This window comes from Heloderma suspectum, chromosome 7, assembly GCF_057233095.1.
Source record: "Heloderma suspectum isolate Gila_16-S chromosome 7, 16-S_ref, whole genome shotgun sequence".
Lineage (NCBI taxonomy): Eukaryota > Metazoa > Chordata > Lepidosauria > Squamata > Helodermatidae > Heloderma > Heloderma suspectum.
In genome coordinates, this window is record NC_139464.1 from 37,639,723 (window position 1) to 37,667,563 (window position 27,841).

The 27,841-nt window shown below is 44.4% G+C and overlaps 2 protein-coding genes across 2 annotated transcripts in view; one reads left to right on the forward strand and one right to left on the reverse strand.

Moving 5' to 3' along the window:
• Nucleotides 1-27,841, reverse strand: part of SYN3 (synapsin III) — a 254,606-nt gene that overhangs the window by 121,166 nt on the left and 105,599 nt on the right. The window lies entirely within an intron of this gene.
• Nucleotides 22,233-27,841, forward strand: part of TIMP3 (TIMP metallopeptidase inhibitor 3) — a 63,357-nt gene continuing 57,748 nt past the window's right edge. Inside the window, exon 1 of the mRNA XM_084809689.1 lies at nucleotides 22,233-22,634. Within this exon, the coding sequence (XP_084665815.1) occupies nucleotides 22,511-22,634 (124 nt within the window). The 5' untranslated portion in view covers nucleotides 22,233-22,510. The remainder of the gene's footprint in view (nucleotides 22,635-27,841) is intronic.

The following is a 27,841-nucleotide window of genomic DNA, read 5'->3' on the forward strand; positions in this document are numbered from 1 at the left end:
CCCATCCTTTGATGGCCTCAGCAATGGAAATTGGCAGCTGGAAGCAGGAGGGTTCTCAACTGAAGCTGGATCCAGACGGGATGAAAGGGAGCTTGGCTTCTTCCTTCCCTCTGATGGTCTCAGCAGTAGCAATTGTTGCCTTTGTGAGTCTGTGTACATGTGTGCATTTCCACCCTTGCTTTCACTGTCAAAGGCTTTTACTGTTTGCAACATTTTATTCCTACCAGCACGTGCACATCCCTTTGGGGGACATTTTCTTGGCCTTGTGCTTCCCCAGCAAGTTGCTTACAAATGTGATGTTTTTCTACAAACTTGTAGAGTCACCAAGGCATGTAGAAACCCCTGCCTTGTCTATAGGTGGGCCTGATTCAGTGCCTTAATGGTTGGCAGCGGGCCACCAAAAATGTGCTATTATAGAAAACAAGTGGGGACATGCAACAAAATGATGCAGTGTATCCCCAGCTCCTAAGTGGAGTACTCATGTGCCAGACACCAGCCAGTCTGGCACAGGAACCTTGCACAGGGTACCATTTTTCTTTCCCACTCTCCTGAAACCTTCCTCCACTTTGCTATAGAGTGCTAAAGAGCTGCCAGCCCTGAATAAATGTGTGTGTGTGTGTGTGTGTGTGTGTATATATATATATATATAGTGTGTGTGTGTGGGAGGGGAGGGGGATAGCATGGAGAGTATTTAAATTGCAGGTCACACATTCCCTAAGTGCTAATGCACACATCCAGGATAGCAGACACTGTTAAGGACTGAAGCAGGCTGATTCTGTCTCCCTCCATTTTCCTCCTCCATCCCCAGCAAATGACACTCAGTGGCGCAGTGGTTAATTTTGAAGTGCAGGCACTCATCATGACAGCCTTCCTAGCCACCCAAGGAGAGTCCAAAATGCAGGCAGCTCTGTAGATCCATATCAACAAACCAGTTCTAGCAGTGTTCATCTCCACCAGGAGCACATCTTTTGTTAAGCTAGTGGCTCTTAGTTAGTGATGCTGCCAAATTTTGTAATTAGTCTGCTTGCTGGTCAATATGCATCTGTTTGTATTGCTCACCTTTGTAGCAAGCCAGGATTAAGGTCCTACAAATTTGCTATAAAGTTCAGAATGGATTGTGAGCTTTGGTGCATGCACAGTGAAGTAGTACACAGATCCCCCCTCCTAATTTTTTCAGTCATCCTACCACCTAGGACTCCCCCACCAAACCCCTCCATCTTACTTGAAGCAGTCTCCTTAGCTGCTTCTCTTGTTGTTATCACAGTTTTGGCTCTGTGAGGACGAAGAGGAGGAACAGTATTCAGTGGGGCCCATCTTTATATCAGCAATCAGCAATGGCAAGTAAACATCACATGACATCATCACACATATAAACCACATGAAAACAACTAATCAGAAAGGGGACATAATGTGCTGACACATGAGGTCATGCTGCACTATAGGATTCCAAACGACAGCTCCCAAAATGCACCTTGGTTCTGTGCATGTGCAAAAACTTGTATACACAGAATGAGAGTTCATATTAAAGGAGAACTCTTGTTCGACCTCACGTGGGCAAATTGGTTATTATCCAAGTAAATAGCAAATTCATTCAGGGAAAGTTCTCCCATCACTAGTCTTAAATGCCCATTTAAGACCAAGTCACTCCAAAATACTTTGCATTACAACAGGGAACATTCTACTGTTGCTGGGGGAATTCATTTCCCCCCAGCTACTGTGAGGATTGCAGCTAAGCTCTGAGGGAACAGGGAAGCTGGAGGGGGTGGCAGATGATGTCCACGTCCCTGCTAATAAAAAAGTGCTGGCACTGCGTCCCTGAGAGCCCTGGCTCCACTATGCCACTGCTGACACCTTCAACATTCACCATTCAAAGTCATGCCAGATGTTAGTCTTCAAGGTGCCACAAGTCTCTGTTGTTTTTCTTCAACATTCAGTGGCTCAACTATCCTCAGCCATAATCTTAATCGCATTTTGGCTTCTCTAGACTTCCTCCCTCCACCTGCCCAGGGTGGAAGTGATAACTGCCCTTTATAAACGGAAGAAAGGGATCAAATGACACTTAGCATTAAATGTGCCAATGGGAAGAAATAAACCTCCCTTCCCTATGCACTGCAGTCCTGATGGAAATTGCCCATGCTCGGTATTAAATTTAAGGGCGGGAAAGAACACAGTTGTACACTATACATTTAATGTAACCTGTAGTTTGACCTACAGAAATATGGAAATCCAGGACTTTAGTATACCTGTGAATGGGCAGCAGCTTTTTCCCATCCCTCCTCCCCGACCAAAGGAACCTGCAAAAACAGGACTGTCTGTTTTTGGCAACCCAAAACCTCTCTCTCCAGGCAATGAGATGACTTATTTTGTATTTCCTTCTCTCTATGCCATCAACATACTGTAGATCCTGGAAGTTCAGAGTTGTTTGGGATTGCTATTTTTGGGGAAAAAAATTAATTTGCAAACTTAAGGTGCTTCCAAGAATTAGTTCGTAGCACTAATACTCAAAAGGCATTGTGCAGCTATTTCTGTCTTTCTTTCTTAACATATTATCTGTGGTAAGAGAATAGACAGAAGAAGTGATAGGAAAACATGGGACGGTTATGCGTTGAAGATGATGACGATGATGACGTCTGGACCCCTGCTCCCATAAAATTCCGTGAATGAGGGCAATGTTGCCATAAAAGCCTCATCTGGAAACACCCTGGCCCCATCTACATGGGGGATTTACTCCAGTTCTACTGCATCTCACAGATGATCATGGAAAATGATGTTCCCCCCTCCCCAAAGCAACTGCGCGTTTTCATGCTGGAAAACCCGCATTTTTGCAAAGTCCGCCTGTGACGGATTTTCCCGTCGCACTGGCTTCAGTGTAGTTCGGGGGTCTGTGTGACTTCCAATAGTGATTCTGCCTTCAGTGTGGGCTGCAAGGTGCAGCGCTGATAAGAGGAAGGGAAAGTTGCATCATATATGGATGACTGGGCCTGCGCATGATCATGCTTTGTTTTTACCCACATGAGCCTTCTAATCAGCACATTGCTGTACAATGACTTTTGTTCTTTTGAAACCTCCACTTCTGCCCTGAAAGCAGTCCACTACACATGTCTAATCAGAAGTAATTCCCATTGACTTGCACTGCACTTACTCAGCATGGAGCAGAGACAGAGACTGAGAGAGAGAGAGAGAGAGGTGGTGGCGGCCATGAAGCCTATTGTTTTGCATCTCCACTTTTCCAGAGGAGCAAGGAGTGCAGCTTCTCGCATAATGTTTATGAGTTTAACTTGCTTTGTTTTCTCTCCAAATGAGCCTGCGTTTTGGGATGAGTCTGTTCTTTTGAAATCTTCACTTCTGCTCTGAAAACAGCCATGTCTACTCAGAAATAATTCCCATTGACTTGCACTGCACTAGCTTAGCATGGAGCTGAGTTGTTTTTTTTTTAAAGGAAGCTTGTTGATGCCAGGAGACTCCACCTGTATATGCCAAAACTAATGCTGCTTCTCATCTGCCATGCAAAAATGGTTCCTTTTAAATATTTTTTAATATGCCACTTTAATTGGCTGTGTGTGCCATGGGAGAAGCAAATTCGATTATATGAAAACATGTTTTTTAACTGAAATGTGTTGGAAAGCATCTCCATGTACATGGGCCCCCTTCTATGCTTCTGTGTCCCTAGGGAGTCCTCTGAGTCTGTAGAAACTGCTACCTTATTTTGAATGTCCCTGATCAGCACTCTACCAGTCGAGTTTGCTATTAGAGGAATGACGACGAGTGACAGTAGTAATGGGTAAGCCTTAAGCCTGAACTGACTTGGGATGAACTTTGGTTTTATTGATGTGTCATGAACAACATTCCAGTCTTGGGCTGAGTGTTCTTTTCTCATGCAATCCATAAGTTGTGCTATAGGATCCTTCCGGGATAAAAGTTCTTCTAGAAATATTGGGAATAAGGGATCATATACACATAATTTATTGGTAATGTGAAGCTTGGGAAAACGGTGCAGCCTCACCTACCTCTGACATGCAGACAGGAAGGTGGCTTGGCTCCTCTCTAACCTCCTAGAAAAAGTTGAGAAGTTGTTGAAATTTTACAAGCATGTAGTGGAGCAAAGAATGAGCCACAGGTACAGATTTCAAAGAAACCACAAGGAAGCAATTTTCTTCCTAAGCACAACGAATGAAGAACGCTGACATAAGGAAGGAATTTATGGAGGCTTTATTCTCAGCCTTACTAAGTGCAAATAAATTGTAGTTCACATACGCAAATGACTTTTTAAGGTCTCAGAAAAGGTATCTTGTAAGAGTACAGAGAATTAGATCCTTGTGTAAGAGAAGCAACTAATGGTACAGCTCCTGTTTTTAATGTAGCCTGAAATGTTTTCAGTGGGATTTCTGACGCCAGGGCACAGTGTGAGGCAAGAGGAGGTCTACAGTTTAACTGGGGGTGGTGTGGTGGTGGGATGGCTTCAACTAGGCAAGATGTTTGCTCCTTGCCACTGAAAAGATAGAACTTACTAGCTGGCATATGAAGAGGACAGTCTCAAGCTTTTAGTGGGTTAAAAACAAGCTTTTGGGTTTTGCTGGACATCATATGGCAGTGCACCACATGCAGTCATTTATTCATTCATTCATTCATTCATTCCAAATTATTTAAATTCCACTTTTTACCAGACATAGTCAACGTTGCTCACAAATACAAAAAATAAATACATTGAGTAATTAAATAAAATTTAAAATACCCGAATAAAAACACACTGCAGCAATAAAACCAGTATCAAAGTATGTTTTTCTTAAAACAGCAGAAATCAAACAGATGATGCATGCTAGAGAAGGGAAGATGTTTCGTAACTGCAGTGCCACTGCTGAAAGGGCCCTGTACCTGGTATTTGCCAATCACTATCTAATGGAGATGGCCAGAGAGCAGGGCCCCTGAGGTGAACCTAAGGGCTGAGGCAAGTTCATATGAGTGGATAGCCTACTCCTGATCCTTTAGGGCTCTAAAGTGTAATACCAACACTTTAAATTGAGCTCAGAAATGAACAAATAGCATGTAGTTGGTATACTATCAGTGTTTGTTGTTTTGCTCCTACCAGTATTATGGTAGTTGTATTTGGTACTATTTGTACTTTCCAGATGGTCTTTAAAGATAGTTTCACATTTAGAGAATTGCAATATTTCAGTAATTCAGGCAAGAAAGAAGGAACACTTTTGCTGGTGTTGTAGCTGGATTTCATGTTTATGAGTTCTGCGAGATTTTTGCTGAATACTTAAAAAATGTTCAGCAAGGAAATTTAAAAGCGCTGGAAAATAAAAAGTTCAGGCAAATGGGAATGCTATTTATAGATGGGTAGACTGACATATGGATCACTGCCTTGTTGTGGCGAGGGGGCTTGCGTAATTCAGTGAAGCCATAAGCTATGCCATGCAGGGCCACCCAAGATGGACAGGTCATGGCGGAGAGTTCTGACAAAATGTGGTCCACTGGAGAAGGAAATAGCAACCCACTCCAATATTCTTGCCAAGAAAACCCCATGGAACGTATCACAAAGCTAAAAGATATGATGTCGGAAGATGAGCCCCTCAGGTCGGAAGGTGTCCAATATACTACTGGGGAAGAGCAGAGGGAATTTCCAAGTAGCGCCAGTAAGAGTGAAGCGGCTGGGCCAAAGCCGAAAGGACACTCAGCTGTGGATGTGTCTGGTGGTGAAAAGAAAATCCAATGCTGTAAAGAACAATATTGTTTAGGAACCTGGAATGTAAGATCAATGAATCAACGTAAGCTGGAGGTGGTCAGACAGGAGATGGCAAGATTGAACATTGACATCTTGGGAATCAGCAAACTAAAATGGACAGGCATGGGCGAATTTAATTCAGGTGACCATTATATCTACTACTGTGGGCACGAATCCCTGAGAAGAAATGGAGTAGCACTCATAGTCAACAAAAGGGTGGGAAAAGCAGTACTGGGGTACAATCTCAAAAACGATAGAATGATCTCAGTACGAATCCAAGGCAAACCATTCAACATCACAGTAATTCAAGTCTATGCTCCAACCACTGAGGCCGAAGAAGCTGAGGTTGATCGGTTCTATGAAGACCTACAACACCTTCTAGAACTAACACCAAAAAAAGATGTCCTCTTCATCATAGGGGATTGGCATGCTTAAGTGGGAAGTCAAGAAATCACCGGGATAACAGGCAAACATGGCCTTGGTGTACAAAATGAAGCAGGATAAAGGCTAATAGAGTTTTGCCAAGAGAACATGCTGATCATAGCAAACACTCTTTTCCAACAGCACAAGAGGCGACTCTACACATGGACATCACCAGATGGTCAATATTGAAATCAGATTGATTATGTACTTTGCAACCAAAGATGGAGAAGCTCCATACAGTCAGTAAAAACAAGACCTAGAGCTGACTGTGGCTCAGATCATGAGCTTTTTGTTGCAAAATTTTGGCTTAAATTGAAGAATGTAGGGAAAACCACTAAACCATTCAGGTATGACCTAAATCATATCCCTTATGAATATACAGTGGAGGTGAGGAATAGATTTCAGGGATTAGACCTGATAGACAGAGTGCCTGAGGAAGTATGGACGGAGGTCCGTAACATTGTTCAGGAGGCAGCAACTAAATCCAAAGAAAAAGAAATGCAAGAAAGCAAAGTGCCTGTCTGATGAGGCTTTGCAAGTAGCTGAGGAAAGAAGGGAAGCAAAAAGCAAGGGAGAAAGGGGAAGATATATCCAACTGAATGCAGAGTTCCAGAGAATAGCAAGGAGAGACAAGAAGGCCTTCTTAAACGAACAATGCAAAGAAATCAAGGAAAACAATAGAATGGGAAAGACTAGAGATCTTTTCAAGAAAATCGGAAATCTCAAGGGAACGTTTTGTGCAAAGACGGGCATGATAAAGGACAAAGAAGGCAGGGACCTAACAGAAGCAGATGAGATTAAGAAGAGGTGGCAAGAATACACAGAAGAACTATACAGGAAAGATCTTAATGTCCCTGATAGCCATGATAGTGCGGTTACTGAACTTGAGCCGGACATCCTAGACAGTGAAGTCAAGTGGGCCTTAGGAAGCATTAGTAACAACAAAGCTAGCGGAGATGACAGTATTCCAGCTGAGCTATTTAAAATCCTAAAAGATGGTGCTGTTAAAGTGCTGCACCCAATATGCCAACAAATCTGGAACACTCAACAGTGGCCAAAAGACTGGAAAAGGTCAGTTTACGTTCCAATTCCAAAGACGGGCAACGCCACGAGTGTTCATACTACCGCACAATTTCGCTCATTTCACATGCCAGCAAGGTTATGCTCAAAATCCTACAAGCTAGGCTTCAGCAGCATGTGAACTGAGAACTACCGGAAGTACAAGCAGGGTTTCGAAGAGGCAGAGGAACTAGAGATCAAATCACCAACATTCACTGGATCATGGAGAAAGCAAGAGAATTCCAGAAAAACGTCTATTTCTGCTTCATTGACTACGCTAAAGCCTTTGATTGTGTGGATCACAACAAACTCTGGCAAATTCTGAAAGAGATGGGAGTACCAGACCACCTTACCTGTCTCCTGAGAAACCTGTACGAGGGTCAAGAAGCAACAGTAAGAACCGGATATGGAACAACTGATTGGTTCAAAATTGGGAAAGGAGTACAAGGCTGTATATTGTCGCCCTGCTTATTTAATTTATATGCAGAGTACATCATGAGAAACGCTGGGTTGGATGAATCACAGGTCGGAATTAAGATTGCCGGGAGAATTATCAACAACCTCCGATATGCAGATGATACCACCCTAATGGCAGAAAGCGAAGAGGATCTCAAGAGCCTCTTGTTGAGGGTGAAAGCAGAGAGTGCAAAAGCTGGTTTGAAACTCAACATTAAAAAAACTAAGATCATGGCATCTGGCCCCATCACTTCTTGGCATATAGAAGGGGAAGAAGTGGAAGCAGTGACAGATTTTACTTTCTTGGGCTCCAAGATCACCACAGACGGTGACTGTAGCCATGAAATTAAAAGACACTTGCCCCTTGGGAGGAAAGCTATGGCAAACCTAGACAGCATAGTAAGAAGCAGAGACATCACCTTGCCGACAAAGGTTCGTATAATCAAAGCTATGGTTTTCCCAGTAGCAATGTATGGCTGTGAGAGCTGGACTATAAGGAAGGCTGAGTGCCAAAGAATGGATGCTTTCGAACTGTGGTGCTGGAGAAGACTCTTATGAGTCCCCTGGACTGCAAGGAGGTCAAATCAGTCCATCCTAAAGGAAATCAACCCTGAGTGCTCATTGGAAGGACAGATACTGAAGCTGAAGCTCAAATATTTTGGCCACCTAATGCGAAGAGAAAAGTCAGTGGAAAAGACCCTGATGCTGGGAAAGACTGAAGGCAAAAGGAGAAGGGAGCCAGTGTAGTGTAGTGGTGAGAGTGACAGACTGGGAGCCAGGAGATCTGGGTTCTAGTCCCCACTTGTCCATGGAAGCTCACTGGGTGACTTTGGGCCAGTCACAGCCTTTCAGCCCAACCTACCTCACAGGGTTGTTGTTGTGAGGATAAAACAGAGAGAAGGAGGATAATGTAAGCCGCCTTGGGTTCCTTGCAAGAGGAAAAAAGGCGGGTTATAAATGCAATAAATAAATAAATAAATAAATAAGGGGATGGCAGAGGATGAGATGGCTAGATAGCATCACTGCTGCAATGAATATGAACTTGAGCACACTCTGGGAGAGAGCGGAGGACAGGAAGGCCTGGCTTGCTATGGTCCATGGGGTCACGAAGTGTCGGACACGACTTAACGACTGAACAACAACAACAAGATTGACATAAGGCTTCATTGTGGATGCATACTGAATTGGGATAAGTAGAAACTGTGCCTAGCAAAGGCTTGTATAATAGGGATACTATTGTTTTGCACACACAGAGCGGGGGAGATTTGAACTTATATCTACTGTTTTAACAGAGCCATGTGGATTTGCCAATAGGACCCCTAATTTTTATAGGTGGGCAGGCAGATGTTTAGATGCGAGTGGCTTGGGTCTCCTTCCTATTCAGCTGCTGCCCAGTGGTAGCGATCTATCAGGGCCCTCTCACCTTGCTCCCCCAGCAGCAGTAGCCCAATGTTACAGCACACGTTCCTGGATGACCTACTTCCCTGAGTAAATTGTAGAAAGGACAAGATGAGACTGGAGAGAACTGGAGGGGGTAGTTGGAACAACTAAAGACAACTGGAGACAACTGGAGGGGCTAATTTGTGGGAGGAGATGTAGCTTAGTGGTAGAGCACATGGTTTACATGCAGAAGGTCTCAAGTTCGATCCCCAGCATATCTGGGTAGGGCAGGAAAATTCCTGCCTGAAACCCTGGAGAGCTGCTGCCAGTCAGTGTCAACAGTTCTGGGCTAGATGGACCAGTGGTCTGACCCATATCAGGCAGCTTCCTATGTTCCTATAAAAGAGGGCAAAGACTTGTTCTCTGCTGCCCTCAAAGGGCAGAATTAAATCCAAAGTTACGGGAGGATAGATTTCAGTTCAACATTAGGAGAATTGTCTTGACAGTAAGAGAAGTTTCACAATGGAACCAATTACCTAGAGGGGTGGTGGGCTCTCCCTTACCAGAAGTCTTCAAGCGGAGGCCATCTGTTGGGGCTGACCTAGTTCTGGATTTCATGCATCAAGCAGGGAATTGGATTAGGTGGTCTATAAGGAAGGGCCGTACGTCAGTGGAAGAGCACATGCTTCTCTCTGTCCCATCAGCCAGGACAGCTAGACTGGTGGGGACGAGGGAGAGGGCCTTTTCTGTGGTAGCCCCCACTCTGTGGAACTCCCTCCCTAGGGAACTCCGCCATGCCCCCTCTTTAACGAGCTTCCGTCGTGCATTAAAAACGTGGTTGTTCAGGCAGGCATTTGGGGTGGGTTAGGGTATTTTAGAAAATGTTTTTATTGTAGAATTTTATTGTTTTAAACTGTTTTATTGTACGCTGTACATCGCCCAGAGTGGCTGGGTGACCAGCCAGATGGGCGATTAATAAATTTAATAATAATAATAATAATAATAATAATAATGCTTTGCATGCAGAAGGTCCAGGTTCAATCCCTGCCATCTCCAGGTAATGCAGGAAACATTTCTGCCCGAAACCTGGAGAACTGCTGCCAGACAGTGTCAACAATACTGGGCTAGATGGGTCAATGGTCTGACTCAGTAGAAAGCAGCTTCCTATGTTCCTGGAGACCTGCATCAAGGACTGGTTGGTTATTTGACCAAGATGTAAAACCTAACCCACTTTTTCACTTTGGATGTTGTGTTCCTCAGGGCCAAGGTCTTCAGCATCACAAGTCCCTTCCCACCAATACCTCTCCTACCCCAGTTGTTGATTGAGGGTATTTTTTAGCGAAACTTCTCTGCCTTGCATACCTTTCCCCTTGTTCCTGCTTCTTTTCCATTCTTTCTGGTTGTATTGTTATATTGTGGTTTTAATGCTTTTATATTTTATATTGTTTTATAATATTGTTTTATTGCTTTTTGGTTTTAATTTCTGTGAACTGCCCAGAGAGCTTTGGCTATTGAGCAGTACAGAAATAAATAAATAAATAAATAAAATTCTTTCTGCCACATACATCCTTAGCCCCCTTTCCACTAGAACACACAGCCCTGAGCTTCATGCATCTCTGTCATACACATACCCCTTCCTGTTCCTAACCAAAGAGAGGGTTGTTGTTGTTTTTAGCCTCACTGTTTGTGAACATTTTATGACTGACCCTTTCCCTTAGCAGCTAGAACACTCAGGAACATTTTGTGAACTCAGGCCTCACTTTTGTGAACACTCAGTTCAACCATTGAGAGGAAAGGATGCTAGTATGTGTGTGTTCTGATAAGTGGATAATACGGAATAACCACTTTTTAGCTAGCTAGCTATATGAAAGCCAGTTCCTAGCATTCTGTCACACTCCAGTGTGACCAAGAAGCAGAATCCAGGATGGGGCTATGCAGATGAAGAAGTGGAACTATGAAGGACAGCAAGCTTGATTCTCAATGGCTAGTATCACAATGGCAAGGAACAGATTTAGCCCTCATAGAATGGTGTCCCCGAGTTCACGCACCCCTTTGGTTTTTCCCAAATAAATGAACAGTTGCTATTCATTCCTATGGGGAAATGTAAAGGTATGCAGTGTACCACACTATTTTCATGAGAAGCCAATAGGGGAATAGAGAAGAGAAGGCACTCCTGACATGAGATATGAAAAGTTTACAGCGGCCTCCCTCTTTTTCTCAGGTGTGAAAGCAATGCAGGATGGGGAGAAGTGTGTGTGTGTGTGTGTGTGTGTGAGAGAGAGAGACAGAGACAGAGAGAGTAGTGCCTATCTGTGAAAGAGGGGAATAGGAAAGTCAGGAAGAAGGTGAATCATTAGGGTGCTTCCAGATGGAGGGGTCGAAGTGCTAATCATTAGAAGGCATTGTGCAACTGTTCTGTCTTTTCTTCCTTAACGGATTTTCTGTGGTAAGGAAAAAGACAGAAGCAGCAGTGGGAAAAGATGGGAGGTTAGCAAGTAGAAGACAACGTTATCTGCCCCCCACCCTAAAATTCCATGAATGAGGCAAGGTGATGGTATAATAAAAGCCTCGTCCATAAGCCTTGTAATCTAACAGTGGGGAAAGTTGCCCATCCAAAGACAGTTACAAACATGAAAATCTGTTCCCCTTTAAAATAACATTTCAAAATTACATCCACAGGATTCTGTTGTTTCAGAATAAGCTCTCTTTAGGATCCTAGAGTTACCTTGTTGTTTGTTGATAATGCCATGTTACAATTACATAATGGTATCCTATAAGGTACCAGGGCATTTTAGCTACAGACTGCTTGGGCATCTTTTGGGAATGACTGATATCTCAGATGTTCAACACTAGGAACAGAGGTCACAAGTGAACAATCAAAACAGACCTGGGAATTTGACAGATGGATCATAGAGAGCAGAGATATCTTAATTGGAATTTAGCAAAGGCAGACATCAGGAAGAACTGAGAACCCCAGCCCACCCTGCAAATAAAAGATCAACTGAATCTTTAATTATCTCAAGTGGTGTGCAACATATTTTTCCCTCTCCAATAAAACCCCAAGGCCCCAGTCTCTTGCAACACAGTGCCCTCTAGCATAATGCTCAGACACATTCCAAATTGACTTAGGAGGGGAAATGAAGAAAAGCTATGCTCTGGAAATGGGGGCTTTCTGCTTCAGAAGTCGCTTATCACTTCTTGAGTCACTAGGTGTATCTTACATAGCTGCATCTATTTTTTGGACTCAGTGACATCTCTGTACCAAATATAAAACATTTTCAGACAAGCAATGCTGAATCTTCAAACTAATGTAGTGGTTTTTTTTTGAGACTGAGCTGTGACTGGAGAAGTTAACAATTCAGATTTTACCTCTGCTATGAACTCAATTGGTGGCCTTAGGCAAGCAACTGTCTTTAAGCCTCAGTCCCCCATCTGCAATATGGGAATAATAATACTGGCCTCCCTTGGACTATTGCAAGAATTACTGAGATAATGTATATGGAGTGCTCTGAAGGCTCCAAAGCCCAGGGGTGAGCAACTTGTGGGCCTCCAGATGTTTTTACCTACAAAGCCCATCATCCCTCACTATTGACTATACTGGCAAGGGCTGATGGGAGTTGTAGGCCAAAACATCTGGAGAGCCACAAGCTGCCTACCCATAAATACTAAGTATTCTTAAGGCAGCAGTCCTAAACACACACACACACACAAGTCCCATCGAGCTCGGTAGGACTCACTTCTGAGTAAACACGCTTAGGCTTGCACTGAAACATTGGTTTTAAAGGGCTTGTACAAGCAACTGGCTGGGATAAACAGTGACCAGGTGTGGGCCTGGGGGAAAATACTCCACATCTTTGGACGTTTCATGGCCTCTGTACTGTTTCATGTTAAACACAGGCATCACCGATTACATTTCTGAGTATGCCAGATGAGAGCTCATAAATTACATTGGGGAATAACTTCTTAGCACCATATGAGCAAGTACAAAGATAGCTTGGGCTTCAGTATTTAATGATACAGGACAGGGGCGCTGAATGGCCAGATGACCTCGGGAGTAGGGCCACAATCCCTGACATCATTTGCTCCCTAGCTGGAGTGCTGGCTGGAAATCCTGCAGCCAGTGCTTTGGCCAGGGTCCTGGCCAATGCACTGGGTGGAGGATCTGCCTGGCGCCATGGCTGGGGCGGCTTTGCCTGCCCCGCGCTTCCTCCCATTGGCTCAGTTCCCTTTACTCCTCATCTTCAGTGTGCGTGTGCTTTCCAGCCAGAGACTGTTTAAATGTTCTTACAAAGGGTATACTTAAAGTGACATAGTGCACTCTACTTATATGGTTTCTCCATCCTCCCAAACTATTTTAGAGAGAAGGAAATTGATTTGGAGGTTAAGCAATTTGCTCAAAGCCTACGCAAAGCTAAGAGAGAGTGGCTTTACAATTTTGTGGCATAGGTTTTCTACTGATCCCACCCGCTCACCCACCCGGCCCAGGATAGTGCAACTTGTGTTTTGGAACTGGTGCTGACGCAATGCTAGCTTTTTTGCTACCACGGTTAAAAGATTAGGGAAGACTACAGGAATACTTGCTCCCTCACTGCAGACCCTTCTCAGCCCTGGAGCAAATATTCCTTGCCCTGCCTTAACCTCAGTTCAGCATTATGTCAGCACCAATGTTAACTGCAGTTACAGTTATCCACGACTTTTCTGTTTAGCCAGGATTTGAATCCAACATTAAACCCGGTTAAAGGAGGCCCAGAAGTTGACTAAAGGGAAACCTTGGGATTGGTTTCTCCATATGCATATTCATTAGTTGATGACTGCAGCACAATATGAGAGCCCATGTGGTGTAGCGGGTTAGAGTGTTGGACTGGGACCCAGGAGATCCGGGTTCTAGTCCGCACTTGGCAATGAAGCTCACTGGGTGACTTTGGGCCAGTCACAGACTCTCAGACTAACCTACCTCACAGGGTTGTTGTGAGGATAAAAATGGTGAGGAGGAGAACTATGTGAGCCACTTGGGTTCCTTGAAAGAAGAAAAAAGGTGGGATATAAATGTAATAAATAAATAAATACGAGTCATCACAATATAAACCAGAGATGGAATTTTCGTATCACCTCAGACACAGTTGAGTGAGTTCACATATTCAGCTGCCAGTCATCATGGGTACAGTAATTGTAGATAAATCAAGTGATGCACATGAATGTGTGAAAGAGGCCCTAGTCAGCCTTAGCTGAAGTTAACATCAGAATGCTCAACTGCAGTTAAGATGGGAAGGAGGAATCTGCTACAAGGAAGGGAGGGGCTGAAGGGAAAGAACTGCATGATTCCATGGCTAGCTCCCAACCAGTGATAACCACTTTTTAAAAAGTCAGTGATTTTGAGCTGTGGGTTGCCACGGGCTGAGATGGTCAAGTGAATATCAGTGCCAACTACTGAGTTCAGCATAAACTATTCTTTTGGTATCCCACTATAAGACTAGTCTACTGTGCAAATGTTGACCTTTGCTGAATTCAGCATGTGGTTGAGGTCAGTATGGACAGGATGAAAACCACTCCAGCCCCTTTTTGAGAAGGTTGAGAGTTGTAATAATCTGAATAGGGGGAGTTTAGTGATTCGCTGATTGTAGCCTGGTGCGGCATGCCCTTGATGTAAATTTCAGGCATACCCCTTCATGATGTCATTTTCAAAGGGTTAGTCTTGTTCATTTGAGTTTTTGGCCATTGTCACACCAGATTCCAATATAACTGTACAGATTTCCTCCAAGTAAAATGAGGCCTTAGCTAAATGCACCTGTACAACCATCTACTTAATCATTTGTCAGTTTAGATTTCTGGTTTGCATGTCTGTGTGAACCAATTAGCTTTACTTTAAGGGCCAGGTAACTCTTACAGTGGCTTCCACATGAGCATCTTGGGATTTAGGAGTGTTTGGGAGCTCCTGCCAGGCTTGTAACTGGGTGAGTGTAACACAGGTGAGAATGGACCCTCCGTGTGAAGACTGTCCACACAGCCACTGCAGTCTGTGTGATCCTGTAAGCCCAAAAAATCTAAGGCACTTGCATTCATGGAGGCCCTGAAATACGGATAGTGGTACCATCATAAATGTGAATCATCCCAAAGAAAAGTAGTATACAAGTTTGTTTGTTTTTAAACATTAATTATATAGTATACCAAATCAAATACAAGATCAGAGCAAAGCCAGATCTCCCAGACTCAATGTTTGGATTTACCCAAGCTGTACTTTTAGACAGGAATGTTTATAGGCAGTCTTCAGTCAAATAAAGAGGGCTTGTTTATCCAAAGAACAAGCAATGCTTCATGCCACGCCCATGCTTCCATGTGGGAAATGTATGTGTACAGTGCCAGATATCTTGAGTATGCACATATCTGTTCAACAGATTGTACTCACCATTTATATGCACTAGAAAAAGGTGGCCAATTGCAGCTCCCCCCCCCCCAAGTACATGTGATAAAATAGACATATATAGACTCATCTGCACATGGATTTGCTTATGCGGTTATCTAAATTTTAGATACTTAAAACAGCTGGTCCCTATACTAGCATAATATAGGGCTAGCAATGCCTACGTTATCTAAACCTCAAGAACAAAGGTTTAACATTACTAATGTGATTCATCTTCCCCATCCTGTCTGTCCAGGATAATAATGCTTCCTTGTGTGATTGTATCCCTACTTTATAGGGGAATAAAGCAAAAGAATACAAGGGGGGGAATAAAGCAAAACAATACAAAGACCTTCCTACAGACTGCACTGAATACTGCAATTGTTAAAATACATACCAAGATTAAGAGTTGGAAGTGTCTGGGAAGATATGACAGGGCTTTTCTGAGCTCAATGTTAAACAGTTTATAAATTCATAGTGACTGGGAAGCTTCAAGTGGAACGTTTTAGGCATGATTTCACAACTCAAAATCAAATAATGGTTTTTCAGTGCCAAGACAACATGCCATCCATTTCCCCCACCAGCACATTTTGTTTATTGAGGAAAGAAATGTAATGTTAATGGTTTTCTCATTTTTTTCTTACTTAAAAATATAAAGATAATAAGACACTTGAAGTGGAATTCCTTTCCACCATCTCAGATTCCATTACAACAGTGAACATATCAGCACTACAATTTTATATTGCTTTAGCTTTCATCCTCTCTTCTCAAGAAATTCCTTGAGTTGAAGGGTTGTAATACGCTCCGGGTTGCAGGGATCGCAAGCAGAATTCTCTACACCCACACCATGTTACTGCTTCCAGAATTCTTTAGGGCAGAGAAGGGGAACGTGTCATCCCACCTCACCAATGCTGTTGCACTACAGCTCCAATAATCCCTCACCATTGACCATGCTGGCATGGGCTGATGGGAGTTGCCATTCAACAACATCTGGAGGGCTACATATTCCCCACCACTGCTTTAAGGGAAGACATGACCATTAAACTGGTATAAAACCAACCAACATAGGTACATACTATAGCCTAACAATAAGCTACAATGACAGTTGCATAATTACATCCACCATTACCAGCTCCAGGTTTTGAGGGCCCCTGGGCAAGACCCTGTCAATGGGGCCCCTCCCTCAGACAGTCTACCTTCTCATCACCATGGTCACCAGCTGCTCTTGTTCTTTATCCTCTTTCTCATCATTACTACCACTTGCTTGCTTGACAGGCAGAACACCAGGGAGCAAGTCTGCAGTGGCATCTTCTGCTCCTCCTTCTCACCAACACTGTTGATTGGGCCAGAATGAGAAGCAGATGAACAAGCATGCTGCAATGGGGAAGAAGAGGAGCAAGGCAAAGGGACTCGTCAGTGGGTTCCTGCTGGGGTGTGGGCCCTCGGCAGGGACCTAGCCAAGCCTACTCTTGATGATAGCCCTGACATCCATCATCAACCCAATTCCCTTCAGCTATTCAGATAAGCACTTTGTTCAACAGATTATTGCAACTGATATAACATAGTTGTTTGAAGATGTAATAAAATAGTGGCTCCCCATTAGTATGCTGTCATAGTAGTTCTGCTCATACCTGCAGGGTCGGTTCCAGGAAGTATCACTGGGGGATTTCTGCTGAAACTCATGGCAGCTGTGGAGTTCCACAAGGTTCTATCTAACTCCTGTGCTGTGTAACATCTATCCATTATCCTGCTGCTGGATAAGGTCATCCAGTGGTTTAGAGTGAAGAGTTATCAGTATGCTCATGACACCCAGACTTATTTCTTTGTAACCTAAATCAGGTGACACTGGGTAGGAGATGAATCCTTGTCTGGGCTGGATTAAGGCCAATACCCTAAAGCTGAATTCTGGCAAGATGGAGGCATTGTGGGTACATGATTCTTAGGTCTAGGATGATAGGGATGTATGGATTGTGTAAAATCCATTCTGTCTGTGTTTTGTGGATTGTCAGGCGCCTTTTGTTCCATCGTCTGTCCATTGACAGAATCGGATTTTTTTTTCTTTCTGAATTTGTGTAAATTGGTATGTACAAAAATGCACAAATTTCCCCAAATTGCGTATTTTCACACTTTAGCCTATAAGGGAAATGCGCATTTTGGGCCCGTTTTTTAATGTTGTATATTTCTCTATGTCAAAATTTGCACAAAATTTGGGAAAGTTAGAAAACTGGACTGCAAGTCTGTAGACTCTGCCCAACAGGGGAAAAGCTGGTCCGTGGGTCAGATTCATGAAAATCCAAACTAATTTGGCTTCATTGTGGATTTCTCTGACATTCTATAGGATGCTGGTGTTCAACTTGTTATGGACAGACAACTTGTTCTGAAGGAGCAGGTGCACACCTTGGGAGTGCCCCTTGGCAACATTGGCTAAGTTCACATGACAAGACAACCCACCCTGCGAAATAAGCTATGCAGGGTGGGTTGTTGTCAGAACAACCCACGGTGAGCTGGACAGACAATTGGGCTTACCATGGGTTGTTCTCCCCCTCAGTCCTCTAGCCAGCTCTGGCACATATCCCAGGGGACTTGGTGGCAGAACCTGTTTTGTCTGCTGCCAAGTCCCCCAAGTCCACTCCAATCAACACCCTGGTCGTGTTCAGAGCTTTTAAATTTTTTTTGTGCTGTGACATTTGTGCAAAACGGGGCTGAATTTTTATTATTGTTATATTTTCAGCCCTAGGAATCTGTGCAAATGTCTTTGTAACTTTTGGGAGGGTGTCGGTTTTTCACAACTGCGGAGGTGCACAACTGCGGCTGTGAAGCTATACATAGCCTTGCCTTCTTTATTGCCTTGGATGTTTCAGCTGTCAAAGGGCACTAGGAAACGTACAAGGTAATTGACAAGATGCTAGTTGGACAGCCTTTGATAGCTGACAGGTCAGCGGGAAAGCGGACCTGATTGGTCCCATTAGCAAAGTCATCCTTAAGTTTTAAAGTGTGGGATTTACCCTTGGGGGCCCACCTTCCATTCCACCCCTTCCTGTGTCCCCTCCAAGTCATTTGAAGGGTGATCTTGGGTCCACCCCATTTTTGGAGCTCCCCTTTTACTGCGCAAGTGGGAGCTCCGAAAATGGGATGGACCATAGATTGGGCACCGGTGGAGCAGCTGTCACTGTGGCATGGGTGAAACTGCTCAGCAAGAGTGGCAGGAGTTTCTGCTGCTCTTGCTGAGTGGCTCGCTTACCAATGTCTGCAACCCATGACAGGTTGACAGTGCCCTGTTTGCATGACACCAAACCCATTGTGAATACAACAACCCCTAAAACAAGCCATGGGTAGGTAGGGTGTCATAATGCCCATGCACAAGCCACCCTGTGGAAATCAGTCTGGGTTCACACAGCATGACAACCCACCATGCCTTGTCACCCACGATGGGTTGTCATGTCGTGCAAACAAGTCACCTGAGACCCAGGTGACCCTGAGTACCCTTTTCTAGCTTCAGCATGTTTGCCAGGTGCAGATATTCCTGGACAGGGATAGCCTAGCTAGAGTGATACATGCTCTGGTAATCTCCAGATTGGCTTACTGTAATGCATTATAATGTGGAGCTGCCCCTGAAGACTATTTAAAAGCTTCAACTAGTGCAGAATTCAGCAGCTAGAATTTGACTGGTTTGGTAGGTGAAGTCATATTATATCAATTTTGAAAGAATTACGCTGGCTGCCTATTTGCTTCTGAGCCCAATGCAAAGTGCTGATGCTTATCTTTCAAGGCTTGGAGCCCCAATATCTGAAGGAATGCCTCCTCCCATGCCCATGCATTAATATAATCAGATGAGGCTCTTCTCCAAGTACCATCAGTAGGAGAGGTGCATTATGCATACACAAAGGAGTGGGCCTTTTCTGTGGTGGTGCCCCAATTTTGGAATGCCCTTCCTAGGGAATTTCGACTGGCACAGACATTATATTATTTTTGGTGCCACGTCACATTTTTTATTTACCCAGGCATTTAAATTGATAGCACTGTTTGCTGTTGATTGTAGTTCTATTGTTTATTGCCCTTTGGTTTTTATAGTCATTATGATTAATTGCTTGATTTAATATTGTAACTGTAATTTTGAACTAAAAAAAAAGTTCGTACACTGCTCTGGAATCTATGTTTGGATGGGCAGTCTAGAAAATTGTAAAATTAATTAATTAGGAAATCCTAATTCTCCATGTAATTATTACCATGTGATTAGGCTGATGTGGCCAGCAGGCATGACCAACTTTAAGCAGTTATTTTGGCCCCATTAACCTTCTTCTGTCCAAACCCGCAAACTTACAACAGTATCTTAACAATAGGGAGTTGAACTGCAGTGAAAAAAGTGCTAATGGATATGGCCACATGTACTGCCCAACAGTTATATTTACACACAGTGCAATGTAATGAATGTACAAGGCTCAAAACCACCTTTGACTCAGAAACGTGTTAGCCCATTTTTTGATGGAATTCACATTTTCCATGTAGTGCTTGCAGTTGCTACGTGACAGCCTGATGATCTTAACCTCAAGCATCCACAATGAACAAGTGGCTTCCCATTTGAGTAGTTTCTTACTGAGCACCCTTGGATTACTAGAATGGTTTTGCAGCAAGACAAGAGCAAAAAAGGACATACTGAATAAATGGCAAGAATGCCCTCCGGAAACCATGGCAGCTATCAGAAGACCCATAGGAAACTATGGGAGGTGCTAATATTGACTGACATAACTGGCCCTGGTTGAAATCAGTGCAAGCTATAAATAAGCTAAAACAAGGAGTGGATTCTGAGAAGGAATGGAATGAGTCACAGGGATAGAAATGAAATGAGATGGTTTATATTGGCTTCTTTTATTATTTTAAATGTTAATTTTGATGTTTGTTTTAATACGATTTTATTATATCCTTTACGCCCCTTTGGGGGAACCCCCCCATTGATATTGTGGAAGGCTTGAATCCCCAGGGACTTGAACGACAGCCCTAAAACAGGAATGACAGTCCCTGGGACTGGAATGATGACCCTAAGAATGTAAGAAGAGCCATGCCGGATAAGACCAAAGGCCTATCTTCAGGCTTGCAAGATCAACTTAACAGTAGGTGGGGTTTTTTTTACTAGGGCCCTGAGATCCACCAATCACAGGCTTGTGCAAAAGACTTAGGGAGCAATCTTATCGAGATAGATGTCAGCCTCTGAACTCAGAGGCTGACCCCTATCCAGCGCAGGGCAGTTGGAGCACAGAAGGAATCCTCTCCTCCGTGCTGCAGCTGCCCTGCATTTGTGGCTAAACGTGCATTTTCGGCTGTCTAGCCGCGGCTTTGGGAGGGAAAGGGCCTAGAGACCTATTATGAAGCTGTCTAAACCTGCTGTCGTGGTCTCCTCCCCTCCTCTCTCCTGGGATTGACCCCTCTTCTCCCTCTTCACGCTCCATTTACGAGCATGGAGATGGCACTGGCACGAAAAGAACTGCACCAGCACTGAGGGGGAGAGGATCTTGGTCTCTGAGAACCGAAGTCGGACAACCTCTGTTCCCAGAAACTGAAAAATCCTACGGCTGCCTAGACAGGATCTACTGGCCATAGGATTGCTCTCCCCTGGTGCAGTCCTATGCATGTTTAGGCAAAAAAGGCCTACAACTCCCTGCCCCAGCCAGCATGCATAGGATTGCACCCTTAGAATGAAAAAATGTTGAGCTCTGTTCAATTCTGGAATTCAATTTGTTTTGAGTACTAGAACCCAGTGGAGCTCACAGTCCTCCAACCAACCCAGAAATCCACTCCTGGTTAAGCCAAGTGTTCTTCATTTCAGCAGTATAATATAGGGCAAGGGAAGGGGAGTCATTTTGTTGCTCCTAGTGTTAAACACCTGGGAGTCAGAAAACCCTGCCAATTTTCCTGAAAATCATCCAGAGATCTACCAGTAGATCCAGATCTACTTTCTGCCCACCCCCGGCCTATGGGAAGTCCACCAGCAGGACATGAGCACAAGTCTAAAACCCTCCCGTGCATGTTCTCTAGCAACTGGTGTTACATAGGCGTACTCAGGGCCGGCCCTACCATGAAGCAGAGTGAGGCAGTTGCCTCAGACAGCAAATGTTGGCTGTCATAAAAGGGCAGCAAATTATTTACCTGGTTGTTATTGCATTTCTACTGCCATGGGTGTGTCGGAGGAGTTGTTTATGGCATTTTCTGCCACATGTACCAAAATAATTCAGCTAATTTGGGGCACTATGCACCTGGACGGGGGGGCCGGGACCATTTGCTGCTCTGCCGCAGGCAGCAAAGTATCCGGGGCTGGCCCTGGGCATACTGCCTCCAATACTGGGAGGTAATATATAGCCACCATGGCGAATAGCCATTGATATAGCCTCATCCTCCATGGATCTGTCTAATCCCCTTTTAAAGCCTGTCCAAGTTGGGGGCCAGCACTACAGTCCCGCGGCGGGAACGACCCCGCAGCCTCTCCTTTCCTTCCCCCGCCGGCTCCTCTTCCGCACGCCCCCCAGCGGATCCTCGGGACAGAAATCGCGCCGGCGGCCCCGACCGGCACGTCCGAAGAGCGCGCATCATCCCCTACATGGAGCTGAATCGCGCGCCGCGAGCCCGCCCCCAGCCACGGGCTCTCCTCTCCTCTCCTCTCCTCTCGCTCTTTCCGCGTGGCCGCCCCCTTTTCCTGAGAGATGAGGTAATGCGGGGCTCCGATTGGTCCGGGGGGCGGCACCCCGATAGCTCGAGAGGGGCGCGATCAAGGCTATAACTTCCCGCGGCAGCCGAGAGCACAGCAGCGAGAGGCGCTCTGGGACGGTCCGAGGCGCGCGGGCAGAGTCGAGGCGGGCGACGTCTTCTGCCATCTCCTTCTCCCAAGTCCAGCAAACCCCAACGGCGCGAAAGTCCTGCCGAGCGCAGCGCGCCTTCGCCGAGAAGTCGAAGGCGGGCGAGGACGAAGGCGAGGCTGCAGCGGAACGCGCCACGCTTGTGAAGGGAGCCGCCGCCGCCTCCTCCTCCAACCTCTCCCCGTGCGTCGAGGGAGCGCAACAGCCGGCAGTAGCATCAGCAGCATGTCGGGCTGGGTGCTGAGCCTTTTCGCGCTGCTCTGCAGCTGGAGCCTGAGCGACTTGCTGGCGGAAGCTTGCACCTGCGTCCCGGTGCACCCCCAGGATGCGTTTTGCAACTCTGACATTGGTAAGTGTGCCCTCCTCTCTTCAGCCCCCCCCCCCAAGTTAACTGCAGCATCTGTTGGGCAGCATGCTGGTGCCAGCTCTGAAAGAGCCGTGCTTTCCTTTGGGAAGAAGCTCGCACACGCACAGGTGTGCCCGCGTATTTACGATTCAGCTTAAAAACTGATTCACTGCACTGAAGTTTAAGCACCGCGCTGAAGTGTTCGCTCTCTCCTCGCTGTTGGGCTGCTTTGTAAGATAGAGGGCAACCAAGCTTACAGAAAATGCACACCAAACCTCATTACAGGGCAGCCCTTTGCATGTCTCCTCAGAAGTAGGTCCCTTGAGTGTAATGAGACTTAAGCCCAGGTAAATGTGTATGGGATTGGAGATGTAGTACTTTTCTGGACTCTCACTTGTTAGCTTTTGTCCTTGTACACTTGTGAATGGCACTTTATATTTAGTTGCAGCAGCATTCTGTTTACTGATATCTAGAAACTTCTGGGATACAGTATGGGTTATGATGTCATGGCTGAGTTTCTGGAAAACTACAGAAGGGGAAGCTAACATGGTTGCAGTGCAATCCTATACATGTCTACTCCAGAAGCATCTCCTCTTGAGTTCAGTGGGACTTGCTCCCAAGTACGTATATGATTGCAGCCTTGAAGATTTAACTAATTTCATACAAGGAATAAGTTACTTTCAGATGTTAGCATTTTGTGGCTCCACCCTACCTGTTTGCCTATCTATCATGGAAATCAATGAAATGCAGGCTTATGGGTTTAAAATATAGCGAGGGGAATCTGAATTTCAGTGATGTGTATTTGTGATTCCTTTCTCCCCCATTTTTGAAGAAATATTTAAAATCAATATTTAAAAATCAACCCTACAGGTAAAATGTTTCTCAAAGCTTTTCCTCACAGGTGTTAGCTGTATGACTCTTGAGTTGGACCATCACAATCGTTACAGCATGCACCTGTTGATTGCCTTGGTAAAGTTTGTAAAGATGATGTTTTACATGAATATTTTATTTTAGAACATAATGTAGCAAGAAACCCAGGGCAAATTCTCTTGCCCTAAGCATCTGTGGCCACCAGCAACTTGAAAATAGTGTCCTTCACAGCAATGAGTCACAACTGTGTTTTCAGGCTCCATGTTCCCTTGTAGCTCTGGAGAAGGTCAGATGGAGGTGTTTCAGAACTTTCTGACTTTTTCTGCAGTGCAGTTTGAACTGTGAAGGTTAAAAAATGGTGTATGTGCATATTTTTTAGGTGCAAGCAGTCAGAACAAGAGAGTGGTCTACTCAGCTTTGAGAAATAATTATGTGTATGACAAGAGAGGGAGAAACAACTTGAAATGGGTTTTTTGTGGATACTTTGTGAAGTTTTGCTTTTCACAGGTGTTTTTAATAAGTGTCTCAACTTTTTACAGCAGGGAGGTGGTGGTGAACTCCTATTTGATTTGGTAACTTGCTACTAAGTAAACACATGTATTCACACTTTGTCAACTGACTGATGATCTACTGAAACAGTTTACAGATCTGTTCCTATAGCCCCTTGCAAGATAATTCTGTGCTTAGCACCCTTCTGTCCATCCTCTTCCTGGCCTGGAATAGATATCATCTCACTAACCACTAGTACCTTGTTCTGCATTATCATCACATTACCATTACTTGAAGGCGGGGCTGCACCTCAAGGCTTTTGTGACACCCACTGCTGCAGTTTGATCTACTGTTTGACAATTGCATGTCTGGTATATAATAAATATGCTGATACTCAGTATCAGTGTCCAGATAATGACAGGCACAAGTTGACCACTCTAGGTGAGGGGGGGTGGGAGAGAGAGAGAAAGCTGAATAAGACAGATCCCCAAACCCACAGAGGTGCTCTCCCTAGTTCTATAGTGGTCTGAGACCCCTCCATCCACTTCTATGGTTGCTTCATGCCCATGTAAACCTTAAACTATAAAGGAGTCTGTCCAAGTGGTTCTTTTAACAACATGCTTAGTATACCACACAAGTACTGCCAGGCCCTTTGAGAGGTGAATTGCTTGCATGGCATGCTAAATATGCTGTTCAAGAAACCATGGGGGTGGAAGCATTTATGCTGACCCAGTCTAGCAATGAAGCGAACCTGGGGAGGAGCCATAGCTCAGCGGTATAGCCCCTGCTTTGCATGCACAATGTCCCACGCTCGATCTCCAACTCCAGGTGGGGCTGGAAAAACCCCTGCCTGAAACCCTGGAGAACTGCTGCCGCTCAGTGTCAACAATACTGGGCTAGATGGACCCATAGTCTGACTCGGTAGAAGGCAGCTTCCTATGTTCCTAACTGATAGGACTGTCCAAGTAAAGAAGGTTTTTCAAACCTGAAGTAAAAGACAAAATGAAGCAAGCTCACTGGGTGACTTTGGGCCAGTCACAGACTCTCAGCCCAACCTACCTCACAGGGTTGTTGTTGTGAGGATACAATGGTGAGGAGGAGGATAATGTAAGCCGCCTTGAGTTCCTTGCGAGAGGGAGAAAGGCGGGGTATAAATGCAATAAATAAATAAATAATAAATAAGCCCCCACTGCAAACTGGATCTCTCTCTTTTTAATGACACAGAGATGGAGATTAGAGGCAGGAAGGTGGTCCCTCCGTAGGCCTGTCACAACAGCTTCATGGCTCTTAGCAGGCCCTATATGCTAACATGTGTGAAGTTTTTTATAGACACTTTCATTGCTGATACTGAAAACTGTGCCTCTTTTGAATGGCAAAAGTAGATTTTGGTTTCTAAAGCTGCCACCCAGTAACTCCCATGGAAAGTTTTGTTTTATTTAAAAATCCAGTCAGAGATTTTAGCCAAGTCCACTTATTCATGTCTAGTTTAGGTAGTATATCAGGTGCTGAAAGCCAAGAAAAACTTTGCATGTTAAAAAGTGCTGGGAGGGGTGCAGTTTTACTTGAGTAATTTTGGACTGGAAAATTCTTTAAATGGGGTTATACCAGAGAATCCATTTGAGTAGATGGGAGAACTCAAACTTCACGTAAAGCTTTTTTTATTGCTGCTGCTTTCTTTGCTTTGCAAGAGGAGGCGTGTCAGTTCAGAGACCACTGCCAAAGAGAACTGGCCTTTTCCTGAAAACATGAATGCTTTAGAAACCAATTTGTCTGCCTCTATAGCAGAAACCTTCCCACGTGCCTCCAATTTGCTGTGACGCATGAGAATGTACGATTCTCTTAGCCATAAGTGCTTTGGCTAGTGATTACCTGGTGTACTAGTTTCAGGCAGCATCCAGTGGATGTGGGAGAAAAAAACGGGAGAGCATGGAGTGGTTCCATCAGGAACTGTGATGAACAATAATGCAAGGAACTATAATTTCATTAAAACTGGGAATTAATACGAAAGTAAGTTTTGGAATAGCACTACTTCTGGACTTGCAGCGTTATGGATTGTTTGTTTTAAAGATATTGTGTCCAGAAAACTACCTCTGTCTACAATACAGAGTTTCTCCATGCAGAGTGAGGCAGGCACGATGGCCCTTTGCCTTTCTCTGCATGGCAAAACTCCTCTAGGATGTCAGGGGAATGGGCTTTGGGAGGAAGGGTCCGCCCCTGACATCATCTTGCTCCTAGGGAGTGAGTAAGAAAATAATCCAACTCCTGAGGGCTAAACACTTCCCCATCCTGGTCTAGATGGATAAAGAATTGCAGGTAATTCACAGCCCTTTATTGTCTGCAGTAGATCATGTACTGATCATTGTGCGTGTGTCTTCTCTGATTAGCCCTTAAATGTGTGAGTTTGGACATGCTTCCCAGTACACCTGGTTACCATGGATGCTCCCTATTTTATGGGATCTGCCTCTGGGAAATCCCTCCCTCCCTCCCTCCCTATTTTTCTGCCCCCCGCTTAAATTTTGGATATCTTGTTAAAATGTTGCTATTCTGAGTTGTTGGAGTTGCCACTCCGGAGGTTTCAGTTCCTTTTCCAGTAGTCTGTTTCTAGAAGTTAAATCTCTGAGGAGACAGGCATCGTGTCTCTAGTTCACACGCATGAAACTGAATGCACATGAGCACAGCCTGCCATTTCACATGCTGACCTGTTGGACTGTTTTCCTAATACATTTGTCACCAAAGGAATAATCATCTTCTTGCCTTTTAAATCAGTGGAGGATAGGCAATTGAGAGCCAATGTGTTATAGTGTTGGACTAGGACTCAGGAGATTTGGTTTCTAGTCCCGGCTCTGCCATGGAGCTCACTGGGTGACTTTGTGCCAGTCACTGACTCTTAGCCTAACCTACCTCACAGGGTTGTTGTGAGGATAATATGGAGAGGAGGGGGACCATAAGCTGCCATGGGTTCCTTTCAAGAAGGAAAAAAGGTTGTATATAACTGCAATAAAATAATAATAGCATTAATAATAATAACACATCTGGAGGGCACTGGGTGGGGAAGGCTGGCATACAGTATATCAAAAGAGGTGTGTGTGTATGTGTTAAACTTAATGTGTTAAATAAAGCAAGATAAACATCCTATCCAGATATAATAATTATCCTAATGACCCAGAGATAACACAACCTCTAAATTGTTGATGGTGTAAATATTCTCTTAGTAGACTCGATCGGTGTGTTAATTCAGTTCCAAATTGTGAACTGGTCTACATTTTATTTTGTAATAATAGCTTCAGAATCAGAGTTACTCTAGTTGCAGGTGGAACCAAAAGGCTCTTAAAACATTAAGAGGGGTTTTTTTGGTTGGTTTTAACAAGTTAAGTCCATAATTCTGTGAAGCAAAGTGAAGGCTGTGAAGGGCCAAGTTCTTCATTAAACGACCCACACTGCCAGCATCTCTTTAGTAAACACTGCCATTCTCCTCAAGAGCCCAAAGAGGAAGAATTGGATCCAGTCTTTTAGCTGCTGAAGAGTTAAGTGTTTCCATGGAGATCTGTAGCACTGTACTAGATCAGTGTTTTAGACAGACTAAACTACATGCTAGTTTATAAAACAAATTGTATATGTGTAGCGGAGGGGGGAGATGCGATTTAGGGTTGACAGTAACTTTTTATAGTTCTTTGAATTCCTGAAAAATGCATGCCTTAAAGGGAAGAGCCAGTACAGCAAGGGTTGATGCTGGAGTCAAAAGCTGCCAGGACAGATCTATTCAAACTGCCCTGGCAACTCTGCAAGTAAATGAAGTAGCAAGATGGCACCCTAGAAAGGATTTGCTGCATTCTGTTTTTTAAAGGAAATGC